General features: G+C 39.0%; 1 protein-coding gene across 1 annotated transcript; it reads right to left on the minus strand.

The window, feature by feature from the left end:
• Positions 1 to 4,785: 4,785 nt before the first annotated feature.
• LOC135162556 (uncharacterized) lies at positions 4,786 to 18,485 on the minus strand. Its single transcript, XM_064121167.1, has 6 exons — positions 18,176 to 18,485; positions 11,674 to 11,882; positions 9,025 to 9,160; positions 7,568 to 7,701; positions 5,866 to 6,172; positions 4,786 to 4,975 (listed from the first exon to the last, which is right to left on the minus strand). Exons 1-6 carry the CDS (start codon positions 18,210 to 18,212, stop codon positions 4,887 to 4,889), a joined length of 912 nt encoding a protein of 303 aa, XP_063977237.1. The 5' UTR covers positions 18,213 to 18,485; the 3' UTR covers positions 4,786 to 4,886.
• Positions 18,486 to 26,065: the final 7,580 nt, after the last annotated feature.

The following is a 26,065-nucleotide window of genomic DNA, read 5'->3' on the forward strand; positions in this document are numbered from 1 at the left end:
TCTCCGGTCTTGTGTGGTGGTACACTGGCTGTAGCCAAAGCCCATATCGACTAGAAATGGCAAGGCGAATTGTCCGTTTATCTTGGCAGTTGTTGGCTACGAGACGGGGGGATGATTCACGCTTGGGACGCATCTTCCTTAGGAATAAAGAAGAATAAAAAAAAAAACGGGGGATGGAGGGGGCCTTCTCCCTGGAGGAGGGACCGCGGTGAAACCAAAATGTTGACTCGACCCAAGGGCCTACTTCATTTTCTTCCCTTACCTTATGTCAACGCTTCCCTTTAATTTATTATCCACACCCTCAGACACTTTTTTATACCGGGAAAACAACATTTCGATGACGCACAACATCGGGCTTTCATTTAGTTAAGGAATCAGGGAGTCTGAGGGCTCAACAGATACTTCGTCATTCAATTTTTCAAGCTGTGGAATGTTTTCGGGACGGGGTAGATTCAGCCTTGTCATTCCGTGATTTTAATCCGTCAAAATAATAATTTTCTCTTATGAATTGTTCAATGAGGATAATTATACGTTTTCGAATGAATTATTTTGTTTAAAAACTTCCATATCTTCGTCGGAAACTATCGAAATAAAAAGAAGTAGTAGAAATGCACTTTTTCGAGTTCCCCCCGTTCACCTGAGCTTTGGAAGAAAATTTTATTTAAACATATCGCGTATGGCGTTATCCCCGCGTCAGAAATGCGGGCATCGAGGGAGCCAGTACTTGGGTAAAGCGTCGGGTTGGTCATTAAACTCCTAAAAACGGCGAAAAAACACATAGTACAGGTAACAATCGGTAGCAACCACCCCCCAAAGACCGACAATATTACTTGAGACAATTATCCTGCACACGCAGGTATCAAATACTCCTTCGGGACTTCAACATATCCCAACGTCAATAAAGAGCAAACCCGGTGTGCTTCACATGACAGAAATTTGCAAGACAGGGCGCAATCCTTTCGTGATGTCATGCAGAAAAAAATGTCGTGGGATAAAATGTATATGAGGGCCAACAAGTCATATATGACGTTGTTCACTTTAAGTTTCAGTCCTCGCATTTAACTTTTTAACTCTTATATATATATGTATATATATATTTCCGTCTGGGATGATGATGCGCTTGTCTAAAAAAATATATAGTCCTGACATTATGAAGTTTTGCTCTCACTATGACCAACACTCGGCTGAAATGAAAAAAAATTATTCTCCCTGGACGGAAACCCCCCTTCGCACCCCTCCTCCCCCCAACTCCCAAGAAACCCCATCACCTTTCGCATCCGTTCTCAATTTTTCTCTCGCCATTCCACCCCAACAGAATTAGCCCCCAAAATTGACTAACGTTTTCAGCTTTATCCAGCTTGACCCCCACACCGCACGTGACAATTTCCCAAAACTTTCATTCCTCTGTTTCCACACCCCCTCGTAAAGCTCTCTGGAGCATTAACTCGAGTGTCGCGACAATTCGTTCGTTTATCTTTGGAGTTTGCCATCTCCCCCTCTCTCTCACCAGCGATGATTCACAATTGGGGGGATAATGGATTCTCGTCGTTTTACTGAACTGCAACCCGACTGTCCACACGATTTTTCCTCTTCATCTCCTTCCCATCCCTCTCCCTTCGTTCTCCATCCCTCGAAGAATAACAAAGTTAAAAATAATACTAAAAAAAAAAAAACCTAGAAATATCTCAGGCCGATACTTCATACTAAACGTATTTTTATCGATCGAAAGAATCTCAATTGGACCGAAACTGAAATTGTTCTCCTCAACCAATACATCGGTGGGGTGAGGGTATGCGCGCATGACTGTGTCGGATTGTTCGCTGGGGTCGTTCCCCGAAAAGGGGGATGATTCACTCTACTTTAGCGAGTGCTTCGTATATCAACGAATCGGCTTTTGGGGTGAAAGTCTTGACGGCAGAAGGGGGATTGAGATAGAAACGAAACAAGTAGAATCATCCGTACAATTTTCCTCGAGATCGTGATGCATCCTTTCTAGTTTCTCTACATCCCCCCCTCTCTTCCCTTCACCCCCCCCCCCACCCACCATGCCGAGTTGTTTCCTCAGCATCCTCTCGACTCTCTCGTACATCCCAGTGTACTCCGGGCCCTCCCAACCACCCCCAGGCTGCACCTCAGAGCCGATAACATACGCAAGTAGTGTGGTACACGCTGGGACTGCCTGGAAACTAACACATCGCAGCCGACGACATCGATTAGCCATCAGCTTCTGCGCTCGGACCCGCGACTCTGCGCGACCCTCATCTTCTGCTCTCCCGTCCACGCGAATGTATCCCAGTTAACTCGAATCCTAGGAAAGGGGGAAGGGAGGTGAAAAATCGGATTAAGGGTGACACAGGAGGAAAAAAAAGAGGTGAATGAGGGGAAAGGGGAAACCCCGTGATGGCTGACAATTTCGTCGGGGTAATAGTTAGTTGGTGAGGTTGAATTGAAAAATCCATTTTATCACTGGGAAATTCATGAAAATGTTGGAAATTAAGGTGATTTTTCAATTGAATTCGAGGGTTTTCGGGTTTTTTGGAAAATATGGGGGATTAGTTGGGGGATTCTTGGGAGTTTTTATTTGCGATGGTCTCTCATCCACACAAATATATTCTAGTTTTTATGAGGAGGGGAGAAAGGTCAAAAGGCGAATTGAAAGGACACGCACGGGAAAATGAAATAAAATGCGGGGAAAAGGAGAACGCGATAAGGATGTTGACAATTTTATCGGGACAATTGGTATCTAGACGGAGGGAAATATTCAATAAAAATTGTATAGCTTTTTCGTATCTCCGGAGTGAAATGAAGATGTAGGAAATTTTGTGCAGCCGCCATGTATTTTTTAAATAAAATCGGGAAATTTTTCCCGAATGTTCTGTCATATTTAACATTGGTCAAGTATTGTTAAGTGTTGTGGGAAATTTTCCAGTACAAAAAGTACTGTTCTCTCATCCACCCAAATATATCCCGGTTAACTTGAGTCGTATGGAAAGGGGTTGGGGTAAAAACAATCGGATTGAAAGAAACACGCGAAGGTGAGAAATAAAGTGATCGGAAAGCGGAAAAGCGATGGGGGAAGAGACGTGGAAAATTTCATTAGGAAAATGGGTATCCCGTGATATTGTATTGAAATATCCATTTTAGGTCTCTCTCATTCATGAAAATTTTGAACTGGTGGAAAATTTTTCAAAGCAACTTCATCTTTCACCTCCATTTGAGAAATTTCCCAGGTTGTTAGAAAAATTGGCAAACAATTTCGGTTTTTACGACTCGCCTGATATTCTGCTCGCTTGTCTATGTGAATATATCCTAGTTAGCACGAAGCATTCGAAAAAAAGCAAGAGATAAAACATCGGATTGAAAATGGACACGGGGAAAAAAGGAATGTAACGAGAAACAAATCTGAAAAAAGGGGGAAAACAATAGTGACATTCAGAGTTTTATGGAGAGAATCCGTATCTCTTCGGTTGAATTGAAATATCGATTTTATTGTCCCTCGATTTTCCAAAAATTCAGAGCTGGCAAAAAAAATTTGAAGCTCCTTTAAAAAAATAAAAAGAGTTTCTCTGGAACGTGTATAACTCTTTTTGAAAAATTCGGCAAAACGAGTATTTCGCTAGAACTCCTGAAAAAACGTCGAGGCTTTTTAACAATTCCCAAAAATTGTCGAGTATTTTATGTGAAGAAATTCTATGAAAACAATGTGGAGAAATAACTCATGAATTTTCTAAGCAATCCAGAAAAGTTTCAGGTTGTTTACGACCCTTCTTCAACCGCCTGTCCACGCGAATATGTTTCAGTTACCCCAAACCACAGAGAAAAGAGAATCTCGGAAAAAAAAATCGGATTACAAAGAACGCGGAGGAAAAAGTAGCCAAAAAAATGGCCGTTGTATTTAAAGTTTCATCCTGGAAATCCTCGTAAATATAGATACTTTATCTGAACTCTAGTAGATATAGATCTAGTAGGGTTCGACTAAAATATTGATTTCCCGTCGTCTCGGTTACCAATTCCAGACAAATTCTGATTCCTCAAAAACTGTATTCTAATTTAAAACTAATTTTGTTTCTTATTATCTGAAAACCCTTTCTACCGCAAAAACAAATACAGAATATAACCTGCAACAATCCAGAACCAACTGAAAAGTTAAAACCACAGTTGTAAAACATTATAAATTTAGCATCGTAGTCTTCAAAATTTTATCAAAAAAATTCTGGGTAAAAAAATTAATTTTCTTAATCACCTCTTTTCCATGTAAATATCTGCAAATATAAACGTGCTGTTGCCTAAAAGACCGTTCAAACAAAAAAAAAAACACCGAGATAAAATATCGGATGAAAAAGATCACGTGGAAGAGAAAGGAATTGACACGAGGGAAAAAAAAATAGAGAAAAGCGATAGGGACGTTCAAAATTTCATCGAGAAAATCCCCGTATCTACTCAGGTTGAATTGAAATATCGATTTTCCGTCGTTGTCTCGGCGTAACAACGTCCACGAGTGCTCGACGGTGCGTAAACCTCCCGGTCTATCCCCATGACAAATTTTTCAGTCTCCAGAGGAGGTGGAAGGGGGCATTTGAGGCAATGAACTGACACCCAAAACTAAAACCCAATGACGAGCGGTGTCAGTGGAGAAAATCGATCTATCAACGGCTGTTTGGCTGCCCATACAGCAGCCAGTGGGTGTTTTTTTTTCTCCTCTGGAACAATTAATGGTACTGCTGCGGGTTTGGTTAATCTTTCAGGGATGATGGGAATTGACGGACTGAGAATAATGAGAGTTGGTTTTTACAAGCACGTCGATTTATATAAAGAGCTGCAAAGCACGCATATGATACAGAAGTTGGTTTTTTTTATTCATCGGCTGAATGAGTTTATTGTGATCGTTAGATGGTGGCCAGTCGGAGAATCAGAAGGGGTCCCAGAAGTTTTAGGGAGCCCAGTAGTCTCGGTCCGGCGGAAGATGAGTCGAGGTCTGTAATTTGAAAAAAATAGGAAAGGGTTTTTTTAATAAATTGGGACGGCTCAATTCGGCTTATTTAATCAAAGTGAGAATTTCATTATCAAAATTAAATAATGACAGAATGAAATGATATAATTATGGGCCGGCCGAAAGAATTCATTTATCATCACAGATAAACCCCTTCACTGGAGTGCAAATGCGTAACCATTCGGAATGAGCGAACATATTTCACCAAATATAGTATATGGATATTTAGCAATGCATGAATATGAATGAATAATAAATTCATGGCCCTCAGATCCCTCCGTCCGTCCAATGATTTCAGTAAAAAAAATGATGGAAATACCTGACTAGTCTTTACAAATGCATTAAAAAAATGGGCGAATAAAAACTTCATTATAACAGGGAAACAATGTTATAATGAAGTGGCATAATTGTCTTGGCGATTAAAAAATAATTTATCATACATTAATTCTTCATTGGGGCTCAAACCTAATAAAAGCTACGAATTAATGATTCAAATAAATATACTCGTTTCGATTGTGTCAATCGATTGAGCTCACCAGTTATATTCAGAAAAGTCATTACATTAAATACATGAATTTCATCCAAAAACTTTTATAACTCGTCTTCTGGTCAATTAACCCCGAAATTCACCCGCTCGAGCAATGACCCCTGGCGCAGCCTCCGATTGTCCCCGGCTGTCGAATAATATTCTTGTCTCGCCAATTTTACATCTCCCGAAAAGAACTGAATTCGTTTATTTCTGAAATCGATCGCCGGAAGAGCCGTGGGACGTGGATGGAGTCTCGCAAAGGGGATAAAGAGATGAAAAAGGGTTGAAAAAGTTGGATAAAAAAAAAAATGGTCACATGGAGACAGAGAGCTGTGGGTTAAATTACCTTTGACGTCGAGATGCCCGTCGGGCTTACGTTGGCCAGTCTGAAAGTTGGGGGGTGGTTGAAGGTAATTGACGCCAACGATCGTTGCCGCTGGTTCCAGCTGTATAACCCTTGGTCTGTCCTCCTCAGTGCTAACCTCTATACTCTGCCAGTAAATGTCGTAGATTGATGCACTGCAACGTATCTTGAGTTTGCCAGCGGCAAAGTGCTCGTGATTTACTAAAAATTGTAATCCAACTCTGGCTGTCTCCCAGTCAGCGTCATTTGTGTCCGATGGATTGTACATGCGTACGTGTGACCCAAGGGGCTGGAATGAAAATCCCTCATGAATCAATTAGTTCACCACCGAGGTACTTAAAATTCTCTCTCATCCTCAATTTGCATAACGAAAATTGCTGTTCGAGAAAATATTTGTCCATTTATCTACTCCGGTAATTATTTTAATGATGTATTGTTGGAGTATTCGATTTTACATGAGGAGAGGACTGACCACAAGTAACTGGGCATTTAAATTATTCAACGGTTTGGGTGGCAATTTCACTTGAGTTTACCTTCACCGAGAAAAAGTATTTCACACTTTAAGGAGGAAAATTTCTTATTTTTTTCTTTTTATTTTTATTGACGGGTGTTCGTAGAAGCTGAACCTTTGGAGGGGGAAAGGTTGAGGCTTAATTAAACGTTGAATTAAAAATTAATTGTGTCAAGGTAACAGCTTATGTACTATCAACGTAAAAAATTTCAGAATTTATGGGCTACGAAAATCGTTAATTTCACTTGAAATATCAGCAGATTAATTCTGATGGAGAATATTAAAAAAACATACATAATCAAAAATGAAAATATTTTCAATTATACAACTTTGATGTTATAGAAATGGTGCACAATGGGCCGTTCATTTCAATACTACTGTACTAAATATGAAAAGAATTTTACATTGCATTCGATTCAACAGGAGGAGCAATTATAAAATAACGAATTAAAAGAGCGGTGAACTGAAAATTGGTAAATCCACGAATGAATTTTTCCCGATTTCTATTAACTCTCACGGATCAATTGAAAAGATATTGATTTGCCTATCTGCGTTCTATTGATCGGTCCATTAAATTGTGAGCTTTCCATATAAAAATCCCTTGAAAATAATGGTGAACCGAAAATTCCCTCAACAGCTTTACCAAATGCCGACTGAATATTAAAAATTGGTTGAAAAAGTTATGAATTGCATTGAAATAAAATCGTGAATTTCATAATCTACAGTAGAAGCAGTATGTTATAAAAATAATGTGAAATGGAACTTCATTTGGATACAATTACTGAATTTACCAACAAAATTGACACCCAAAACCCCAGCTTTTGATCCACATAATTTCCCATCACAACACTAATTTACTGAAAATCCCCTAAATCATCCATTCAAATTCCCACCCCACCAAAATATGAATTTTCAATATCGAAATCCACTGAAACCCATTGAAACCATTCCTCCATAAAATATTCCAAGAAGTGAACCGGAAATTTCATCAACAATTTCACCGAATGCAGATAATCTCCGAATCTCCCAATTTCCTAATTTCCCATGGTCCCCAGAGGGTTTATCGGTACCCCACGACATCAATAAAACCCATCACTCCGATCCTCCCTCTCCCTCACAGACTCCATAACACATATCCCCCCTACTCTCCTTCGATCCCCGAAAATAGCTCACCTGTCGATCGTTGACATACCACGTGAGATTAGCCGCTGGTCTGCTCTTACTCGATGTACAATTTAATCTCAACGTATCATCGATCCTATACTTCCTCTTGAGTCCCTGTATCGCCGGCCTCTGGCTCGGTAATTCTGCGTCAAATCAGATTTTTCAACTCCAAAATCATTAAATATGAATAAAATATTGTTATTAGCATCACGACAACAGCCAGCTCAATTATAAACAACCCCTCCACTGGGATCGACGATAAACCCAACCGCCACAAAAGCTAATCACATATACTGACGGGGTGGCTGGGCGGTGGGTGGTGGTACGATAGGGGAAGGGGGTGGATGGGGGAGGAGGTGAGGGGTAACTGTATATACTCATCAATCTCCGTTTCACCGGCATTAACTAAAACGCAAAAGCGTTAGTGGGCAAGTGACGGCGGTGGTGGATAGTTGCGGTGTATGGTTGGGATACACCCGTCGCTTTATGCTATAACCCACCAACTACCCCTCCAACCCCTCGACACCACCTCTTCACTCCCCCCCTTCACCTCTTTTCGAAAATCCCGCATAATAACATTTTCCCGTTCATTAATTACGACTCCAGGAACCTGTGCAACGTAGTACTGAGGCTTTCGTTCATTAATTAGCCAGTGCCTAGGTGCATTTTGTTCATTAATTACACCACCACCAGATGCTCCTTGTTTTCATTCGTTCCCACTCCCCCATTCTTATCCTTTTTACTCATCCCTGGGTAGTTTAAGCTGTTTTTTTTTTCACCACTAGTTTTTCTTTGATAAAAAAAACTTGTACCTGCTTCTTGGGTTTTACTTTGAGGATCTTTACCATCTTAACCTGTAAGTTCAGAATCAATTTAAAGCGGTTTAAGGGGAAGGGAATTTATGATGATGTTATGGGGTTACTAACGACAGTGATTGCACTGGCTAACGTCAATGATTGATTGAACGTATAATTCAGGGTGATCTGGATTTGAGTGAATTGTGATGGATTTTTAATCATTAAAGTAGGGGAAATTGCATGGGAAATATTGCGAGAACCAATGTCTCAAATTCACCCACTTTTTATGGATATTCTTTCTCTCAAACATTTTTCAAACACTGGAAAACGTCTGAACAAGATGAAAATTGCTCTCAATGTGATAAGAACATGAATTTTTATATCGTAATTTGTGTTGAAAAATAAAACAAACTTTTGTTTCATTCACACACTCATCAAATTGCAAATTCCCCTGAAATCTTGATGGAAATCACAATTTTTCGCTGCGTCCTCACCCTCAACCTCTGAAACATTCCCTGTTCCCCTTTCCAATTCTCTCCGAAGAAAGAAAATTTTGTTTCTTTTATTTTCACTTTAGAGATCGTTATCGTCTCGACCCACAAGTTGAGAATCAATTTAGAGTGCTCCCAGAGAGCTCGAGGAAATTATACAAGAATTTTATTAACTTACCGACAACATTCATTGTCCTGTATACAATGGCCGTGTGAAATGAGGGTGCATCCTCCGATACTTCGCAACTGTAATCGCCAGCAGCATCAAAGTCCAGGTCCATCAGGCTGACTTGTGTCGCATTACTCTCTCCAAGCTTCAAAATAAAGAAGGGAGAGTTGAAAAAAAAAAATGACTCGGTGAAAATAATAAAGTACGTGTAACATGATAGAGTGGGTGGTAGACGACTTGGATGTCGTTCGGTCAGTGTACCTTGGGCTCAAACGATATCTACGAGACGAATCGGACGTCTCGCGCGACACAATCCGCCCCTTTTACGTTCCTCCGATGCGTCGTCACGCAAACCAACAACCCCTCTTTATCGAGAGGGTGGAAGCCGGGGAAACAATGGGGCGACACGTGACAGGGAAATATTTTTCTGATGGCTTTTAAACTGTCACCAAATTTGTTATTACTGAGGGATTATTGAATTTTTTAGTCAAACATTTCTGGAGGTTTTTGTTGTAAATAAATACGGGGATGACTATCTTATATTTTTGGGGGGGGGGATGGAGAGCAGAGAGGGTGGATTCGATGATGGAACGATATTTTTATTTGCTTCAAAATAGAAAACATGAAAAATAATCTCGAGGGTAATGAGTGAGTAAGTAATGAATGCAAAGTATCGACGATTGTCAATATGGGTCAAATTTGATATTCGCAGAGTAATATTCAATTAATTAATTCAGGTATTTGATTTGAGGAACTGCTCAAGTCAAATAATCGTGTAACGGATATGGGGGGAATTCATTTTTGGGAGATATGTATTTATATGGGAGATGCATCTTCAGGCGAATTGGGTTAAGTTTTAATTATGACAGTTATATTTCTACAGCGGATGACTGTGTCGCACATATTCTTTGATGAACTTGAATGATTCCCCATTTGTTGTTACTAAAGGATTATTGAATTTTTCTGTCAAATGTTTTTGAAGGCTTCAGTTGTGAATAAATATGGATATAACCATCTGATATTTCAGGCTATGAAAAATAGAGGGTGTGAATTCGATGATGGAGCGATATTTTTTTTTTCGTTCGAAATAGAAAACGTGAGTAGTAAAAAAAATATGGTATGTAAAGAGCGAATAAATGATAGCGGCAAAGTGTTGGCTAATGTCAGGAGGGATTGAAAATTGTATTCGTCATCTGCCTATTATTTCATTTATAAATAATTAGCCATAGAGTTAATGCCCTCTGCAATCATCAGCTAAATTTAACAATCAAATTTCCGTATCCAAATGACGAATGGATAGGGAACTGAATAAGGCTCACTATTTCGGTCCCTTCGGGAGAGTTCCCTTCAGGAACATTTTTATTTATTTCTAAACATCAAATATTAAGATTTTGTTCATTACCTAAACATTATCTCAGCATCATTGATAGGATTCCATAATTGAAACCTGATTAACATTCCCCTGGACATGACTCAATCGAAGAAATATGAATTTAAACAATCGAATACTTTCCTCAAGTAAATAAATATTTGACAGATATATTTTTTTTTCTCAGTATATAACAGTCCATTGGTACGATACAATTATCAGTACTGTTTCAGTACATTTTGTTTCCCTATTACCTGTTGTACAGTCAAATTTGTCCGACTCTTCCCTCAGTGTAGCGGAATAAAAGTTTTTACACAGGAAATATTTGTTCACCACAACGATAGGTTTATCGAAAATTGATAAGCGTGTATTGCACTTCAATAGGATGGTACCTATAAGTCAATGAGCTAATTCATTTGTTTGGAATGAACGCTGTGTCAGAATCAGATGAACGACTTGTTCGATCCAACTAAGGGATTATTACAAGCTGAATTCAGTTTACCATTCACATGAAGTTAATCGGATTTGAATAAACTATTTCTGTGAATTTAGGTCGTTGATTGTGCACGAAGGAAAGCATGGATGAAAAATACCCTGTTAAACGAGTAAAAATTACAATACGAATGGTATCATATAGTGAAACGACATTTTTACTTCTTGAAATAAATTTTTCTCCTATTCGCATTAAAATTAATAAGAGCACATACAAAAATTGCAGTCGTACGTCAAGTTAAAAATCCTATGCGAGTTATTGTAATTTTTTAATTCTTCGGGATGTTTTCTTGAATACACGGTGAATCTACCATGAGGAAATTTTACCCACCCTTCAATATAAATACTCAATCGCTTTTCACACCTATGACAACATAGCCAGCGTGACATTTAGAATATTTTTTAGATAAAAAAAATTGCAACAAAATCGTAATCTCGTTCACTATCGATTCAACACTTCAATTTTTTGTTCCACCCTTTGCTAGGATCTAATGCAAAGTCTAATTTCTTATAATGAAGAAATTCCCACGGCCACGAGAATTTTTCTCTCCGTCAAAAAAACATTAACAAAGTGAATTTCAAATATTTTCATTCAATTCCTACATCAGTCGTTCCTCCACACTCCTCGTAACTTTCATTTTTATTTACCAATAAATAAAAAATATCGGAATACAACCGAACGAAGCAATCTCCCTCCCTTCCCCCTCTACTCTGCAGCACTCACCGAAACAAACAATAGTGATGTACCAACACAGAAAAAGAAATTGTAAAAAAACAGGGTCGTTTTAGTGACTCACATTGACTTTAAGATTTCCAATGGGAAATGTCTTGGCAGGCGGTGACTCGTTTGGCGTATAACGATAAAACTCTCTTCCACTCTTGTACCACTTGACCGTGTACAGACTAGAGCCTTCCAAGTCATACCAGCAATTTAACACCGCCGAGTTGCCCTTCTCAACAGCTGTCGGTGTCTGCATGCGCACCTCCTTAAGCCCCGAGCAGATCCCTGTGAATAGGAGAAAAACCAACCAAATGTTCCTTTGAATAAGATATCAACCAACGGCTCTTTCGTATTAAAGGCAAGAGAAAAACGATTGCTTTTTTAACGGGTTTTACTCTCCTTCGAGTCCCTCTTTTCCCTCTCCCTATCCCTCTCTATTTTTTTTTCTTCATTTCCCCTTCACCTTCTTTAATCTTTTTCCTCTCTTTTGTTTTCTCTTCCCGCGCCTCTTCTTTTTTTATCACACTCGCTTCATTGCAATTGTAGACGTATATCCGTTGAGAGTCTACAGAGATTTGCTCAGGACGAGAACGCGTCTGCCTTCATTCTCGTCGGGCACGGCTATCTCACGGGAATTTTACCGAGCGAGATTGTGCGTTCTACCTCCCCTTATTACGTACCACTGGGAAAACGAAAAAGCGAATTCTCTACTTGTTCCTTTCACCCCCTTATCCCCTCGTTCTTGCGCTCCTTTATTTTTTCCGTGTTTTCGTAACATTTTTGTTACAATATTTCCATCTCCCCTTGAATTATTTTATCTTCTAAGGGTGAAGTTGTGTGGGTGGGATTTTTTTTTTCGTATACTCCAAACGATTCTCTCGAATCAGCCGGATTATTCAATATCTGAAGGGGCGATAAGAGAATTGACAAATGGTAATAAAAATGTTTCCCAAAAGTCGGATGTATTGCGATAAAAATTCACGGCGGTTCGTCCAGCAATTGGGAGGGAGGGGGTGGGGCCAATTGACGCGGTTTGTTATTAATTATTCGGAGAATCTGGGTATGGCTGTGGGTGGATGGGAATTGACACGTACGCGTCGACCTTATAACTTATTTTAGTTCCTTCCTGGTTTCCATTGAATGTAAGAGAATTAATAAATTTATAATTGGCGACTGATTTTGTATGCTAAACTGGTCGTCATCGATGTTGGATTTTTTCTCACAATTCAACTGTAGGTTCAATTATTTCGTGCAAAAATCTATAATAATTTCGGACATTTCCATTGTGAATGAAGATGAAAATTCCACTTTTTTCTCATTTAATGTTCAAAATCTAAAAAGTTTTTTCGAGACCAAACACAAATTGATGGGTTGTTACCCCACCAAATTTCATTATTTCTCCGTGAAATGAAAATGCACAGAACGCTGCTAATGTCGCTCACAAAAATGATTAATTTCAATGAAATTAAAGCTTTTATTCGGTATTTTTTCGTGTCGTGCGTTACTCGCTTTTTACGCACGTTGTAATGTAATATTCTACATGGAACACATGCAGCATGGGATCTCTGACTCGTGTAATTATAAAGCCCGCTTGTGGCTCCTTTTCCAACGCTCGAACTCGTAAAAAAAATCTTTACCGCATTTGTTGCGTAATGTATTATTCGGTGTTATCAAAAAATAGGCAGCATTCGTAATTAGCGGTTTACTGCACGGGGTGACGTAAAATAATTCATTGGATATTCGCGATACGATAAGTTAAAATAATTAGTTTCAATGAAAACATCATTCCGTTCCTTTTGAATAAATTTATTGACTTTCTTAAAATTGATTATTATTCTGGACATATTTAAAAAATCTCTCGCCTCATGAAAATTTTCCAGCGATTCATCGAGACTTCTGGGGCCAAATTGACGTGGTTTGTGATTAATTATTCAATAAATTCCCGCAGCGAGTGGGGGCAGATGGGAATTGACACATACGGGTAAACCTTACATTTTAATAACCGCCCTCTGCCCTTTCCCCTCATTTATTCATGCCTGTGTAATGGCAGTGTTTAAATATCAAATGAACATGGCAAAAGTTTGTTATTCGGTTATCCATGAATTATTTCAACATCGCGATAAAACACGAGTCGCCAATTTATTTTCAGGCCATTTTCGGTGTTATCCTTTTGATCGAAATCCCACCTTTCGTAATTTAACATGAAAATACAGTTTTGATATGGGCTTATATAATTGATAATGTACTTAGCCAAGTTTTCCCTGAAAGCCGGGCACACACACACCCGCGCACACATACAAATATAATTTTTATTCAAACTTGGGTGGGAGACGTGGGCAGTGAGGTAAAGGGAAGAGGGAGAAGAGGTATGGAGGGGTGAGATGGGGAAATTTAATCAGGCAAAATTAAAGCGAAACGCCTCGCGTGTATCTTTTTTATGATTTTTTGCCTCCTCTTTCATAGCCCTGTTCGTTCCTTCCTCTTTTTTTTTAACGGGCGAATCTGCTTTCTACCTACAATTCTTTTCATTCTCCGTCTATCCTAATTCCGTCTACTATTCATGCCTTCTCCCTATCCCGTAGGAGAAATGCAAGGGGATTGCTATATACGCACTGTTCATTGAAGCTTGAATAATCCCCTCTGCCCTGTTGGCATCGAGCATCCAATCACGAATTGGCATCATCCTCGGTATGAAAGATGGATCGATGAATCGACACCATTAGGAATTCTAATAATAACAATCACTTCAATCTCTTCTTATGTACCATCTTTCACGTCTCAGTTTGCTCAAGATTTTTTACCCCTCTAGAAATCCCCCGGCCAATATTATTTGTTCGTATTTTTAATACCTCGAGGGCCTCTTTTAGATAACACTGGAGATTTTTGGGTTTGAACATTAGTCAGCATTGAGGAGATTTGACAGGGCACTCGATTAGATTCGCAGTCGTGATTTTTTTTTTCAAGTTGATACCGAGTCATTTTTTTTCTTGAGAAAACGTGGTGGGGAATCGGGGGTTGGAAGGGTTCGCTCGCGTGGGGGGGAATATTTAATGAAAATTGTCTGTTCGTAATTTTTGAGTGAAATTTGGTTGAGGAGTATTTTACGGAAGTGGGATGGACTTTTTTCGGTGCGTTTCGTAGATTTTTCTGAACATTTTTTTCCGAGTAGTAAAATTATGCTGTGAACACCGGGGAAAATCATTAGTCATGACAAATTCAAATGCTTTTGAGGTGCTATTTCTTGGCATTTCTAGGGAATTTCTACGGAAAAATGAGCAACCATTTGCGTTTCTTCTAACAGAATTTTCTCTGTCAGCATTTTATTATTTTCTTGGCCATCACTTCGCTTCTGTTTCCTGTGTTAGCGGTAAAATCTCTCTAAAGTACTCCTCTGCGTGTAAATTGAATGTAAAAAAGCAGGGGATATTTTCCACTTTCAGGTAATTACGGTGATAATTAAATCGATCATAATTGTGGGAGTTTGGATATTATCAGAGGATACAAGGAATTGTCATAAAACTAGATTGGCCTCGGAATTGTTTTTTTTTGCAATTTAATAACCTGTTCAGTAGTTGAAGAGACAGGAAAATGCGGGCGGTAAGTGTACGTTTCGAACGAAAATCCATAAAGTTAATTTTCCCGTCAAGAATACGAATTAAAATCTCATTTCTTCCCCATTATCGATGAATAAATTAACCGTTTTTGAGTATCTATAAATTAATTATTTATTTATAGGACAAAATACTGAATATACGTGAAAATTCCCGATACCAATTTTCCTATCTGTTTTTAAAAAGAAAGTGATCAAAAGCATTAACAATATTATTTCTGTGGTACTAATTAAAAATGAATTATTCTCGTACGATTTAGCTCGAAAATGAGAAGTCTAAAAGCAGAATCCATCCATTGAAAATGGAGTTACTCAAATAAAAGTTTTAGTATTACCACAGAAAAATGGAGACGAATTGTTAATGAACCCTCTAGAAATCCCCCGGCATCAATCAATTGTTAATTTTCCCTTTTTCGTGAAAATCCACGATTCCCGACATTACCGTTTCTAACCTAAATTAAAATCCCATTTTTTCTCATTACGTGTAAAAAAAATTTACGCTTCATAAAAAAATGATCGATCATTTCCAAAGTGAACTCCCATTATTTATTCATGAGCAAGAAACTGTGAAAAAACTCATATGGTGGCGATCGTATTTTTGATGATATTGATTAAGTATAATTTTTTCGAGATTCTCACGCAAGATGCCGGTTCAAAAATTCAAGGATTAAAAAGGGCCAACCGGTGCTAAGAATATGAGTATTTTAGTAATCGTTTCACCGTTTTATAACCCGGTCGTTTCGGTGAAAATCTACAATTTCGAATATTCTCCTCGTCAATAAAATTTAAAAGCCCATTTTTCCTCTTTCCATCTAAAAAAAAAATTACACCTCATAAAAATTGATTGATTATTTTCAAAACAAGTGTCATTATTTATTCGCGAGATGCATCGCCGAGAAGAACTTCACATGCCCTATAAAATAAGTGGCTGATTGAAGATGGATTCTTTCAATTTTTTCTCGTAAATAGTTCTCCTTTTTTCTGGAAGAAAATATGGGAAAGTTTTTCTTCAACTCTGATGATTCACTGAACTTTAATTTTCGACGTTTCCTTCTAAAAAAAATGCCACCTCACTTTTTTACATTAAATCGAAAACCCAATTCGTGATTAATAAAAAATATTGATCATTGCGATGCAGGTATTCATTCTCTCGGGAATTCCGAGTAAAAGTCATATACTCGAGAATATAATTTTGATGATGTTAATTACGTATCATTTTTATCATTCTCTTGCACGATTATACTTCGAAAATTCAGGAATGAAAAATATTCAACCGCTATTAAAAGTTCAGTAATCGTTTACCTTTTTTACAGCCCAGTCGTTTCGGCGAAAATTCGAATGTTTTCGTTTCCAACAAAGATTAAAATCCTATTTTTTCCCATTGAATCCAAAAAAGTTACATCATAAAAAATGATTGACCATTTGAAAAACTGGTGCCATTATTTATTCATGAGCCATTCAAATGATATCCCCGATTCAGACTGGATTGTTCAAACAGTTCTACAGTATTCTAGCTAGAAAATTCAGCAATAGAAAAGACCCAACTGTTGTTATAACACTCGTTTGTCCCTTTTCATGAAAACACTGGAAAAATGTTACTTAATGTAGTTACTTCCATAAAATTGCTGATTCTCAACATCTGCGTTCTCAGCAAAGATAGAAACTCCATTTTCCTCATTAAACGTGAACAAGGTTATTCATCATAAAAGATAATTGATCATTTTCGAAGCCAGTCTCTTCATTTACTCCGGAAAAAAACGATGTGGTACACGACAAACGCAAATTATTTAAAATTTCTTTAAAACAATCGTAGATACCAAATTTAAGAATTAAAAATATCCACCTGTTGTCACAATAATCGTATCATTTTTTCAGTCAAAAATCCGGATAAATAGTTAATCAACGCAAGCCCCTTTCCAATTATTCACATTTTCGTTTTCTCTAACACTCCATAACAAACGATTCATCATTTTCAACGCGAGCGCTATTATTTATCACTAAAAAAGACTCCAAAGAGGCTGACATATAGTAAAATGTAAATGCGATACTCCCAAAAAATTCTCCAATTTTTTTTCACTCCACCCCCTGCGTAATTTCGTTCAAAAATTCGGGAATAAAAAATACCCAGTACTTGAAACACATTCTTGCTCGTTTACAACTAAAATAAAACCAATAAAAAATACCCCCTCCCCCGCTGAGTGCACTCTCAATATCTCCCATAAAGCCAACCCAAAAAGCTGTGAGAAAAATGCGAGACTGAGAGCGACGAAAGTAGTTGCGGAGATTGCGGCTTTTCGGGTTTGCTCTCACGGGAGAAATTTTCGGATTCCCTTGAATTTTCGATCGAGACCCGGGATAAGTAATCTTCCCGCTGTTAAACTCGTCCTTAGAGATTCGAAAAAACTCAAGCCTAATAGTCCAAGCCCCCATATCCCGTTAAATCCCCCTCATCCCCACCTGGCATTTACCACCACGAAGATCAAATATCTCCCACGAAATACCCTCAGCCTCCGCCTCCTTGAATTTCCCTACAAATTGATTGAACGATTCACCCACAATTGCAAGTGTCACTTTCACTGGGACTTGTTCAATACATACAATACCCGGAGGCCTATGTATACACACAAGTCAGTCCACATGAACCGTTGGGGAATCACGAAAGCGCCGGCACGCACGACCGCTGTATCGTGGGGCACTTTATCGTTGTTGCCGTGATTTTTTCCTCTCTCCCCCTGATTTAACGAAATAATAAAAATCAATGACTTCATTCACCGAACGATACACCATCCCCAAGTGCCAAAAAAAAAAAAAAACCCACCACCGTTCCCCTGCAAGGTTAATTGCCCCCCACATCCCCTGTGAAATCCCCAGAGTCCTGAGTCCCGCGCCCCCGAAAAGAAAAAAGTAAAAAAGGAGGAAAAACCCTGGAAAGCCGGGTGAAAACGCATAAAACTCGAGATTCACTCACCGACGATGTGTGCAAGTAGCACGAGTCGCAGTTCCATCTGTGTTTACTTCTCGTTGTCTCAATAAAAACCCGTCACAATTCCCCACAAAACACCAGACAGATAAATACAGATTTAATCCTCACGGATGATAGTCCCTCCCTGCACCACGTATCAGTCTCAATACATAAAGCACACCGTCTCGCATGACTAGACGCTTGAGTAATATCGTCAGACCCGGCTCGCCGGACAAACCCGCCTCGAGGTCTATGGCATCACTGAGTGATCCTCGCGCGGCAACATCCCCTTACGTAATACCAAGAGCACAAGGACCCGAATGCTGCTTGATACCTTCCCTTCCCCCAGCTCCATCCAACCCCCCGCCCCCCCCCCTTCCCCTCTTCCTGCCCCACCAGTATTCAACTGCTATCCTCCACCACCCCCAGCCCCTTCCGCGGGTACCACTATCGTCGATGGACTCTTCTCCCTCGTGTTTAGACCTCTCGCTCTCTCGTCTGTCGTCGTTGTAGTCGTCGCGCTAGTATACGTTCGATGAATCCGGCTTTTCCCCGGTCTTCGCGCAGAATCAATTTCACTTCCACTGGGTAGAACGCGCGTCGGCATTCGCGCAAGCGCCAAGCAAATATGAACCTGAAGGGTGGGAGTGGGACATCTGCGGAAAGGGTAACCTGTGTAGTGTAATGCCTCGATATGAAAATAACGTCAAAACTACCTTCTCTTGGTACTTCGTCTCCTTTGGGGGTGGAAAAGGGGGATGACTCTCACTCGTTGGAGAAGCGAATTCAATCCAACGTGTGGACTACATCCTTCTGTCTCCGTACGCTTGTCTCTGTTATCACGACAACCCCCTCGTCCCTACCCTCGCTCCACCGTCGTTTTCATCCGCTCTCCATGCAACTTGATAACTCTATTCCGTTTTAATTGAGACGTGACTTCGGGGACACTGAATTTTTTATTCAGATAGGGGAAGTTACGGGAATTGTGGAGAGAGAGAGAGAGAGAGAGAAAAATTGGAGGAAAATAGAACCGAGAGCTAATGAATGATGAATATATTTTTCGGGAGTGTCGCGAGTTGCGTTGGAGTCTGAGTTATGAGGTGGAATGGAAGAAGGGGTGGATTTACAAGTTGAAGGTGGGTTTTACGTCTTCTGACCGGATGTTGGGGGAGGGGGGATAGGTGATCGATGGGGGAGATCGCGAGCAGCAGCCGACGGTCGGCGAAAAATTGACCGACGCGTGGTTCTTACTCGGTTTTGCGGCGGGCGATGGGGGGTGGGATGTGGGGTGGAACGGGAAAACATTTGTATTTGGGGTGAGCCGATCCTCGGACGCGCGTCGAGACGCATGATTAAGTGGGGGTTTACGGGAGGGAAGGGGTGTACGGAGAAATCAAGGGGGATTTTTAGAAATGTGTCACTGATTCTCGGGAAACGGTTTTGATTTTCAGGGACGTACGGATTTTCCGCAACGTGAGATCCATTTAGAGATATTTATTTCTGGTTATGGGGGATTTATAGTGGGAAATCCAAAGGCTTTGCCACTAATTTCCAGCGATCTGAGTGATTTTTAGGAGGGGAGAGGGCGGATTAGGAGCTGAAGAAACCGGGAGAATATATTCATTTAAGTTAGCGGATTTCTATTCGTTTTCACGAGCAATTTTATGATTTTATTGCAAATCCATATAAAATGGGGAATTTTTATGTGAGTGCTATTCATGCAGTTTATAGTTCCTATTGGCTTTCAGAGGTGTTTTGAGGGCTTCGTCATTACAAAATTCAATGTGATGACATATTTCCATTAGCGAAATTTTAATTAAAAATGATATTCTCAATGAAAATTATTCTATTCAGGAAAATTTAAAAATGTGAGGATAATTAAAAAATACATTCATCAAAATTTTCTGGGTTTTCCATTGGCATGAAAAACTCTACGTGCTTTTTGAAAATTCACGTTAATTCGCAAATCCTTGACTTAGTATGGCTCAACAAGGTAATTGCAAGTGCATAAAATGTAGTGAATTATCATTGCCTCCCAGTGCGGTAATCGAAGAGGGAGTATGCATAAATTCCATTTATTTATCATACAAATGCAAGGTGAATTGGGTCTGAGCAAAGTTCGTTTATTTACAATAATTCAGATGGCTTGCACAAGATAAATAAACTGACTGTTCATGTACCAGTTGAATTTCACCGTCGATAATTGTACTCGATAATTCACTGATAATAACCACCAACTCACTGATGAATTTCCCGTTGATCTGACTAAATAGCATGGACAATTTATTATACAAGTGATAACTGACTCGATGATTTTGCTATACAAACGATGAACTATACCCATGATTTACCGCATGATTTTAGTCGATTACTTTCGAATAATTTCCTCATATTCACCGGATTGATTTTCGGTGAATTTATTTTCGCATTGAGTGTGGCGGTGAATAAACATATCTATATTATGAGAGCCTAATAATAATTATACTACTATTAATAAATTTAATGGTTATTCCGCCAAATGTCAGTCTCCCGTCAATTACCGATAAAATCCCGCAAATCACTGACACATTTCTCCAAAATGAAAACTTCCCCCCTCCCCTCCCGAGGTCGCCTAGAAATATCCATCTCCTCCATCACTTAAAAGGCCCCCAAGTAACAGACCGAAAATTTTCCATCCATGCATTTCTCATGTGGATCTTTCTGCCATGAAACGAGTTATCGAAACTCCGACATCCGGGACGAGGGGGTAGAAACCCCGGGACGCGCACCACACGCGAAATTTAGCGATAACTTTTCGAAAACAGTCCAAAACAACATTGTCACGGATATACGAAATCGGAGTTGCAACAAACAGAGTGATAGAGAGCCCTGGGGGAGGTACGAGGAGGATGGGGTTGTACCAAGAAGAGAAATTGCTGGTGAAAGGGCGCGGAGGGGGCGGCAGGACGAGAGAAGGGATGAGGGAGAGAGAGAGAGAGAGAGAGTTGAATCGAACGGAATTGAAACATATCCGTACACTCTACGAATTCGACATTTCACATTGAAACTCTATCGACATTTGAATTAATGAATCCGAAAGTTATTCCATGGAGCAACACTCTCAGCGATACATTCCGTGCAACACCGATACTAATTGGATTTGTACTTTAGTCTCGACTAACGAATCTCACCTCTCGTTACCTCACTTATTATACAATTTCTCGTGAATAAAAGAGGGAAGGAAAATGAAGTGAGTCGACAGGACGACTGGAGACAGGGGTAAATATTCCACGGGTTTAGAACTTTATTAAATTACCTCGCTTGGAACAAAGGAGAGAGATACGAGGGTGATGGGAGACGGGGGAGTGGAGGGGAAGGGGAGAAATGTCGAAATAAATCCGACGGAAACAGACGCGTAACACGCCTTTTGCGAGCACGCAAAGGAAATGCCGAATAACGTTAATCCGGTCAGTGAGTGATCGAAGTATAAATCTAGATGATAATGAAAAAGTCATTATTATTGAGGGGTTATTGGAGGTTGATTGAGAATGGAGTGGTTTTTTGAGGTAGTCTGGGAGCTTACTTTTTAGGTAATGGGGTGAGGGTAATTTGAAAGATAAAACCGGGGGTATAAGCTGTATTTGAATTCAATTGAGAATTAAATTATTTTGTTGAATTGAATATTTGGTTCTTGTGGGGAAATGAGGAAAATATGAATGCTTGGAGTGCTCGGATTTCTTCATTTGTGAGAGTGATTATTAGTTAATCATTTATTCGAGAGAGCGTAGAAAAAGCAATTCCATGTTATTCACGATTCTACGATTTTTCTTATGATAAACCGTTTAATTTCTATTCGAATGATAAATTGATTGCAAAATGTTGAATAATATAACGTTGTGCAGAGATCACGGTGAAGAGTCATGTTTACTAAGTATCTGAAATAGATCATCAATTTTTCATTTTCAATGTTTGAATAACAAGATATTTGTCTCGTAACAGATCATCTAGGGTCAAAAGTCAGGGTTAACCAATGTCATTCAGATTAAATTATCCAAAGGACAAGTACAGAGAGAGAAAAAAACTCTGCAAGGAATATGCCCTTCAATATTTGAGTGACGGAATAATTCCAGTTTCCAGAAAAGTCAAAAGACTCCGCTCATCACAAAATATCAGAATAAAAAAAAAATCGGTCAGCCAAAGTAATTGGTAAATATATCGAAAATCTCCGTTCCATAGAAAATGCAAATTTTCATTCACCACACCATAATACACATCTCTCGGCAAAGTTTCAATTCAACTCCCTCAAAATAGACGTTAAACAAACACCAAAAGCGAGAGAGAATAATCCGACTTAACCTGACTTATTACAAACACTCCGTAATATCCATAATAACCATCGACTCTCCAAAGTCCATCAGTCTGCCAACAATCGCAGGTACACATGCACGCGTTCAATTTTGAATAACACTTTGGAGTTGCATAAACTCGTCAAAGTTATTCCGGCATACACTGCCCTACAACTACATAATAACGCATTTTCCCGTTGAAATTTCACCCCTCATCCTACCCCACCTGTTTCGCAGTGCCGAAATTGGCAATTACTCCTCGATAATTGATTGTGTGACAGATAGGCTTGATACTCCGAACGCCCTGAAAAATCCATCTCTATGTTGGCGAAAAACAGCGAAAATCAATATTAAAATGATTGACACAGGTGCCATTAGATTGCCGATACATCGGCCAGGGCTATCTCTCGTATTCTCTTCTATCTCCTCCATTCTGCTCTCTTCATGGTCGCGCGTGTCCGAAACAGCCGCATGACAGTGCGCCGTATCAATTCCAAGAGAAGATAACCTGAGAATATACTGCACTTCTTTCGCCTTCACATTCGTGTGAATGAATTGCAAATTTATTTATTTTATGATATAATTATTACATTTTTTTCTTCAATTGTGGAAAAAAAATTCTATTAATCGTAACCACTCAACGTCCCTCAAAGTGTAAATTTCCCAGGCTAGAACATTAATAATTAGTGGCATATTCTTTTGAAATGTCGGGAAAGTCTTTGGCTATTTCTGAAACTCCAGAAATTTTAAAGAAATTTCACGTAATTTACGCGGAGGGAAAAGGTTTAATAAAAATTACGGAGGGCCGGGTAAAAAGTGCAAAACGTGCCATAAATACTACACACCGAGTTACGTAATTTTTTCTAAACGCTCCGTACTTTTTACTGGACCCTCCATAATTTTTATCGGACCTTTGTTCCCCCCGGAAATTACATAACTTTCGCGTAATTTTTATCGAACAATTTCTCTCCATGTACTACATATTTGCTCATTCATGAAATTTTCCGAAAAAAGTAAAATGATATTAAGTAGAGAACAAAGGTATATCACGTATGAATGTGTTTCAACATACAAACACCCAAACAGTGAAAAATAACAACTTTTTTCAAATTTTGCACGTGAGAAGAGAATGTGAGATTAAGCCATTGGACTCCGTAACATTATAGTAGTATGATCTCTTGTGCTTCATAATTGTACCTGTCGTTTCACTCCAAGAATAAAAGAAGCCTCAATATCCAATACAAGCGCCCTCTATAAGTAGATAATCCTCGAATCGACCGGACATAACTCTGGTATACCAATTCGAGCAGTCGATAATCCTGGAGTATTTTGCAGTTCTTTTTCTTACACATTTATCCGAATTTATTCCTTCTCTACCCTACATTAATCGAAGCCGTCGAACAGTTGATAGTTCCACTCGAAATAAATAATTAAAAAAAAACAGTGAAAACTCGAAATTACCTTCCAATAATATCAAGAAAAATGCAAATAAATTACGATAATTCAAGCGAACATATTCTCCAATTTCCAACTGATTAAAAATTTCGTGTCCTATGGCACTAAAAATTCACGTTTATCTATTAAATCCGCAGGAAAAAATACAAAATCAATAGATCAAAGATGAGTCACGAAGGAAGTTGTGGGCGAATACAAGAGAACGTTAATAAACTTTCTCTACTGTTCACGGGGTGAGAGAAGAGCTTAAGGCATCTGACCCCGGGGCAATACCACCCCCTCGCAATACAATGATTACATTCTCCATAATTGCCCTTGTCATCTCAATGTACGAATGAGAGAAGCCTCAGTATTCAATACAGGCGGCCTTCCTAACTAGATAATCCCCGATTCGATACGACCTAACTTCGCGAAAAAAATCACAAGCACGAGACGAACGCCACTCGCCATTCCCCTTAAATTTTCAAAATGTTTCATTAATGTCAATCATACCAAGGCCACCGCATGTAAATTACGTAACAAGAGAATTTACACTGCTGCAATGTTCCCCAACATTTTCCAATTTTATTCGATGCCACTCCTAGGGTATCGTTTAATAATGAAATTTCAACATTTATTAACTTTCTTGCACATAACATATGATTAAAACTCATACGCCATTCTCTTCGCTGCCGTGTAGCACCGATAACTTTCAGAAATTCACGCAATTCGATAAAAGTTATCCCTTGACATCGGAAACCACGACAAAAGTCATTTTTGCCAAGTGAAGCCACGTCAAACAATTCGCCTTTTATTCGTTAAAAAAATTACGAATTCATTTATTTATTCTGAATGACCTCATGCATTATTAAACTATTTAATGCTACTGCACATGATATCATTACAGAATTAAAAATTCTGCAGTTATATACTTTCTTCAACGAAATAAATAAATAAATCAATTGCAAGCATTTGGATAAAATGAATCGGCATGTCAGACAGACGAAGTTATTAATGAAACCGATAATAATGGTATCCAGGCAACATGAAATTCCATGACATGTTCTCATTACTCTCAATACAAAATTGAGGAAGCCCTTCGGTCTTAGTATTGAGGCCCTCGATAAGTGAAGACTTCCTGAATCGATCATCCCCAATTTCTCAGATGAAAGAAAAATCGCAAAATCTCAAGACAAATTGCCCCACCTCCCATGAAGTATCACGTCATCGACTTCATTACGGTTTATCCCTTCATGAAGTGCTGCCGGCTATGGTATCACATATCCCAAACAGGTGCATCCCAGCTCCACTATCCACTTCATAAATAGATAACCCGATATAAATTCATTACACCGTTGTAATCACCTTAAAGAATGTCTCCCATATCCATTATGGACTATCCCATTTCTACTCTGCATATGGCCCTTTCCATGAATTCCATAAACTATTGAAAAATCTCTATAAAAATAAATTTAAAAATTGTAATAATGAAGAAATAACTTTATTGATCAACTTTGCCATAAATAATGCTTTCCTCGTGAGCGCCCGATCATCGCAATAAATAAGCTATGGACAAATTAATAAATAACGAAAAAAAGAGTAAATGTTAAATACCTTTGTTATGTATGATAGCATTTATACTGGAAAATGTGGAGTAACCATACGGGAAAGGTCGAAAGTTCATCCACTTAAGCCATTCAACCAAATAAAAAAATTAAAATTAAAATTAATTAATTTGACTATCACTTTAGATTGACAATTAATTAATTCTGTAATAAGCCTATTCATCCGACTCCAAGTATGACATTCCCCCCAATATTTTCCTCACCATCTCAACCTGTAAGAAAACCCATAAGTAGATAACTCCGAAACAGATCAGCCGCAGCTCACGAAAGCAAAAAAATTGTAGTAAACGCAAGACAAATTGACCCCCCTCTCAAGCAATCCCTCATCCACTTCATTATTGTCCATTCCATCCCGAGGTACTTCACCCCGAAGCGCCACGTACCCCTAGCAGCCGCAACCCCGTTTTCTCCCTCCCAGCAAGGAGAAAACCCAAGATCCGGCCAGCCCTGTCACCTGAAAAAAAAAATCGCAGAAATCCGATACGAATTCCGTCATTCGAATTGATTATACT

The sequence above is a fragment of the Diachasmimorpha longicaudata genome, chromosome 5 (assembly GCF_034640455.1).
Source record: "Diachasmimorpha longicaudata isolate KC_UGA_2023 chromosome 5, iyDiaLong2, whole genome shotgun sequence".
NCBI lineage: Eukaryota > Metazoa > Arthropoda > Insecta > Hymenoptera > Braconidae > Diachasmimorpha > Diachasmimorpha longicaudata.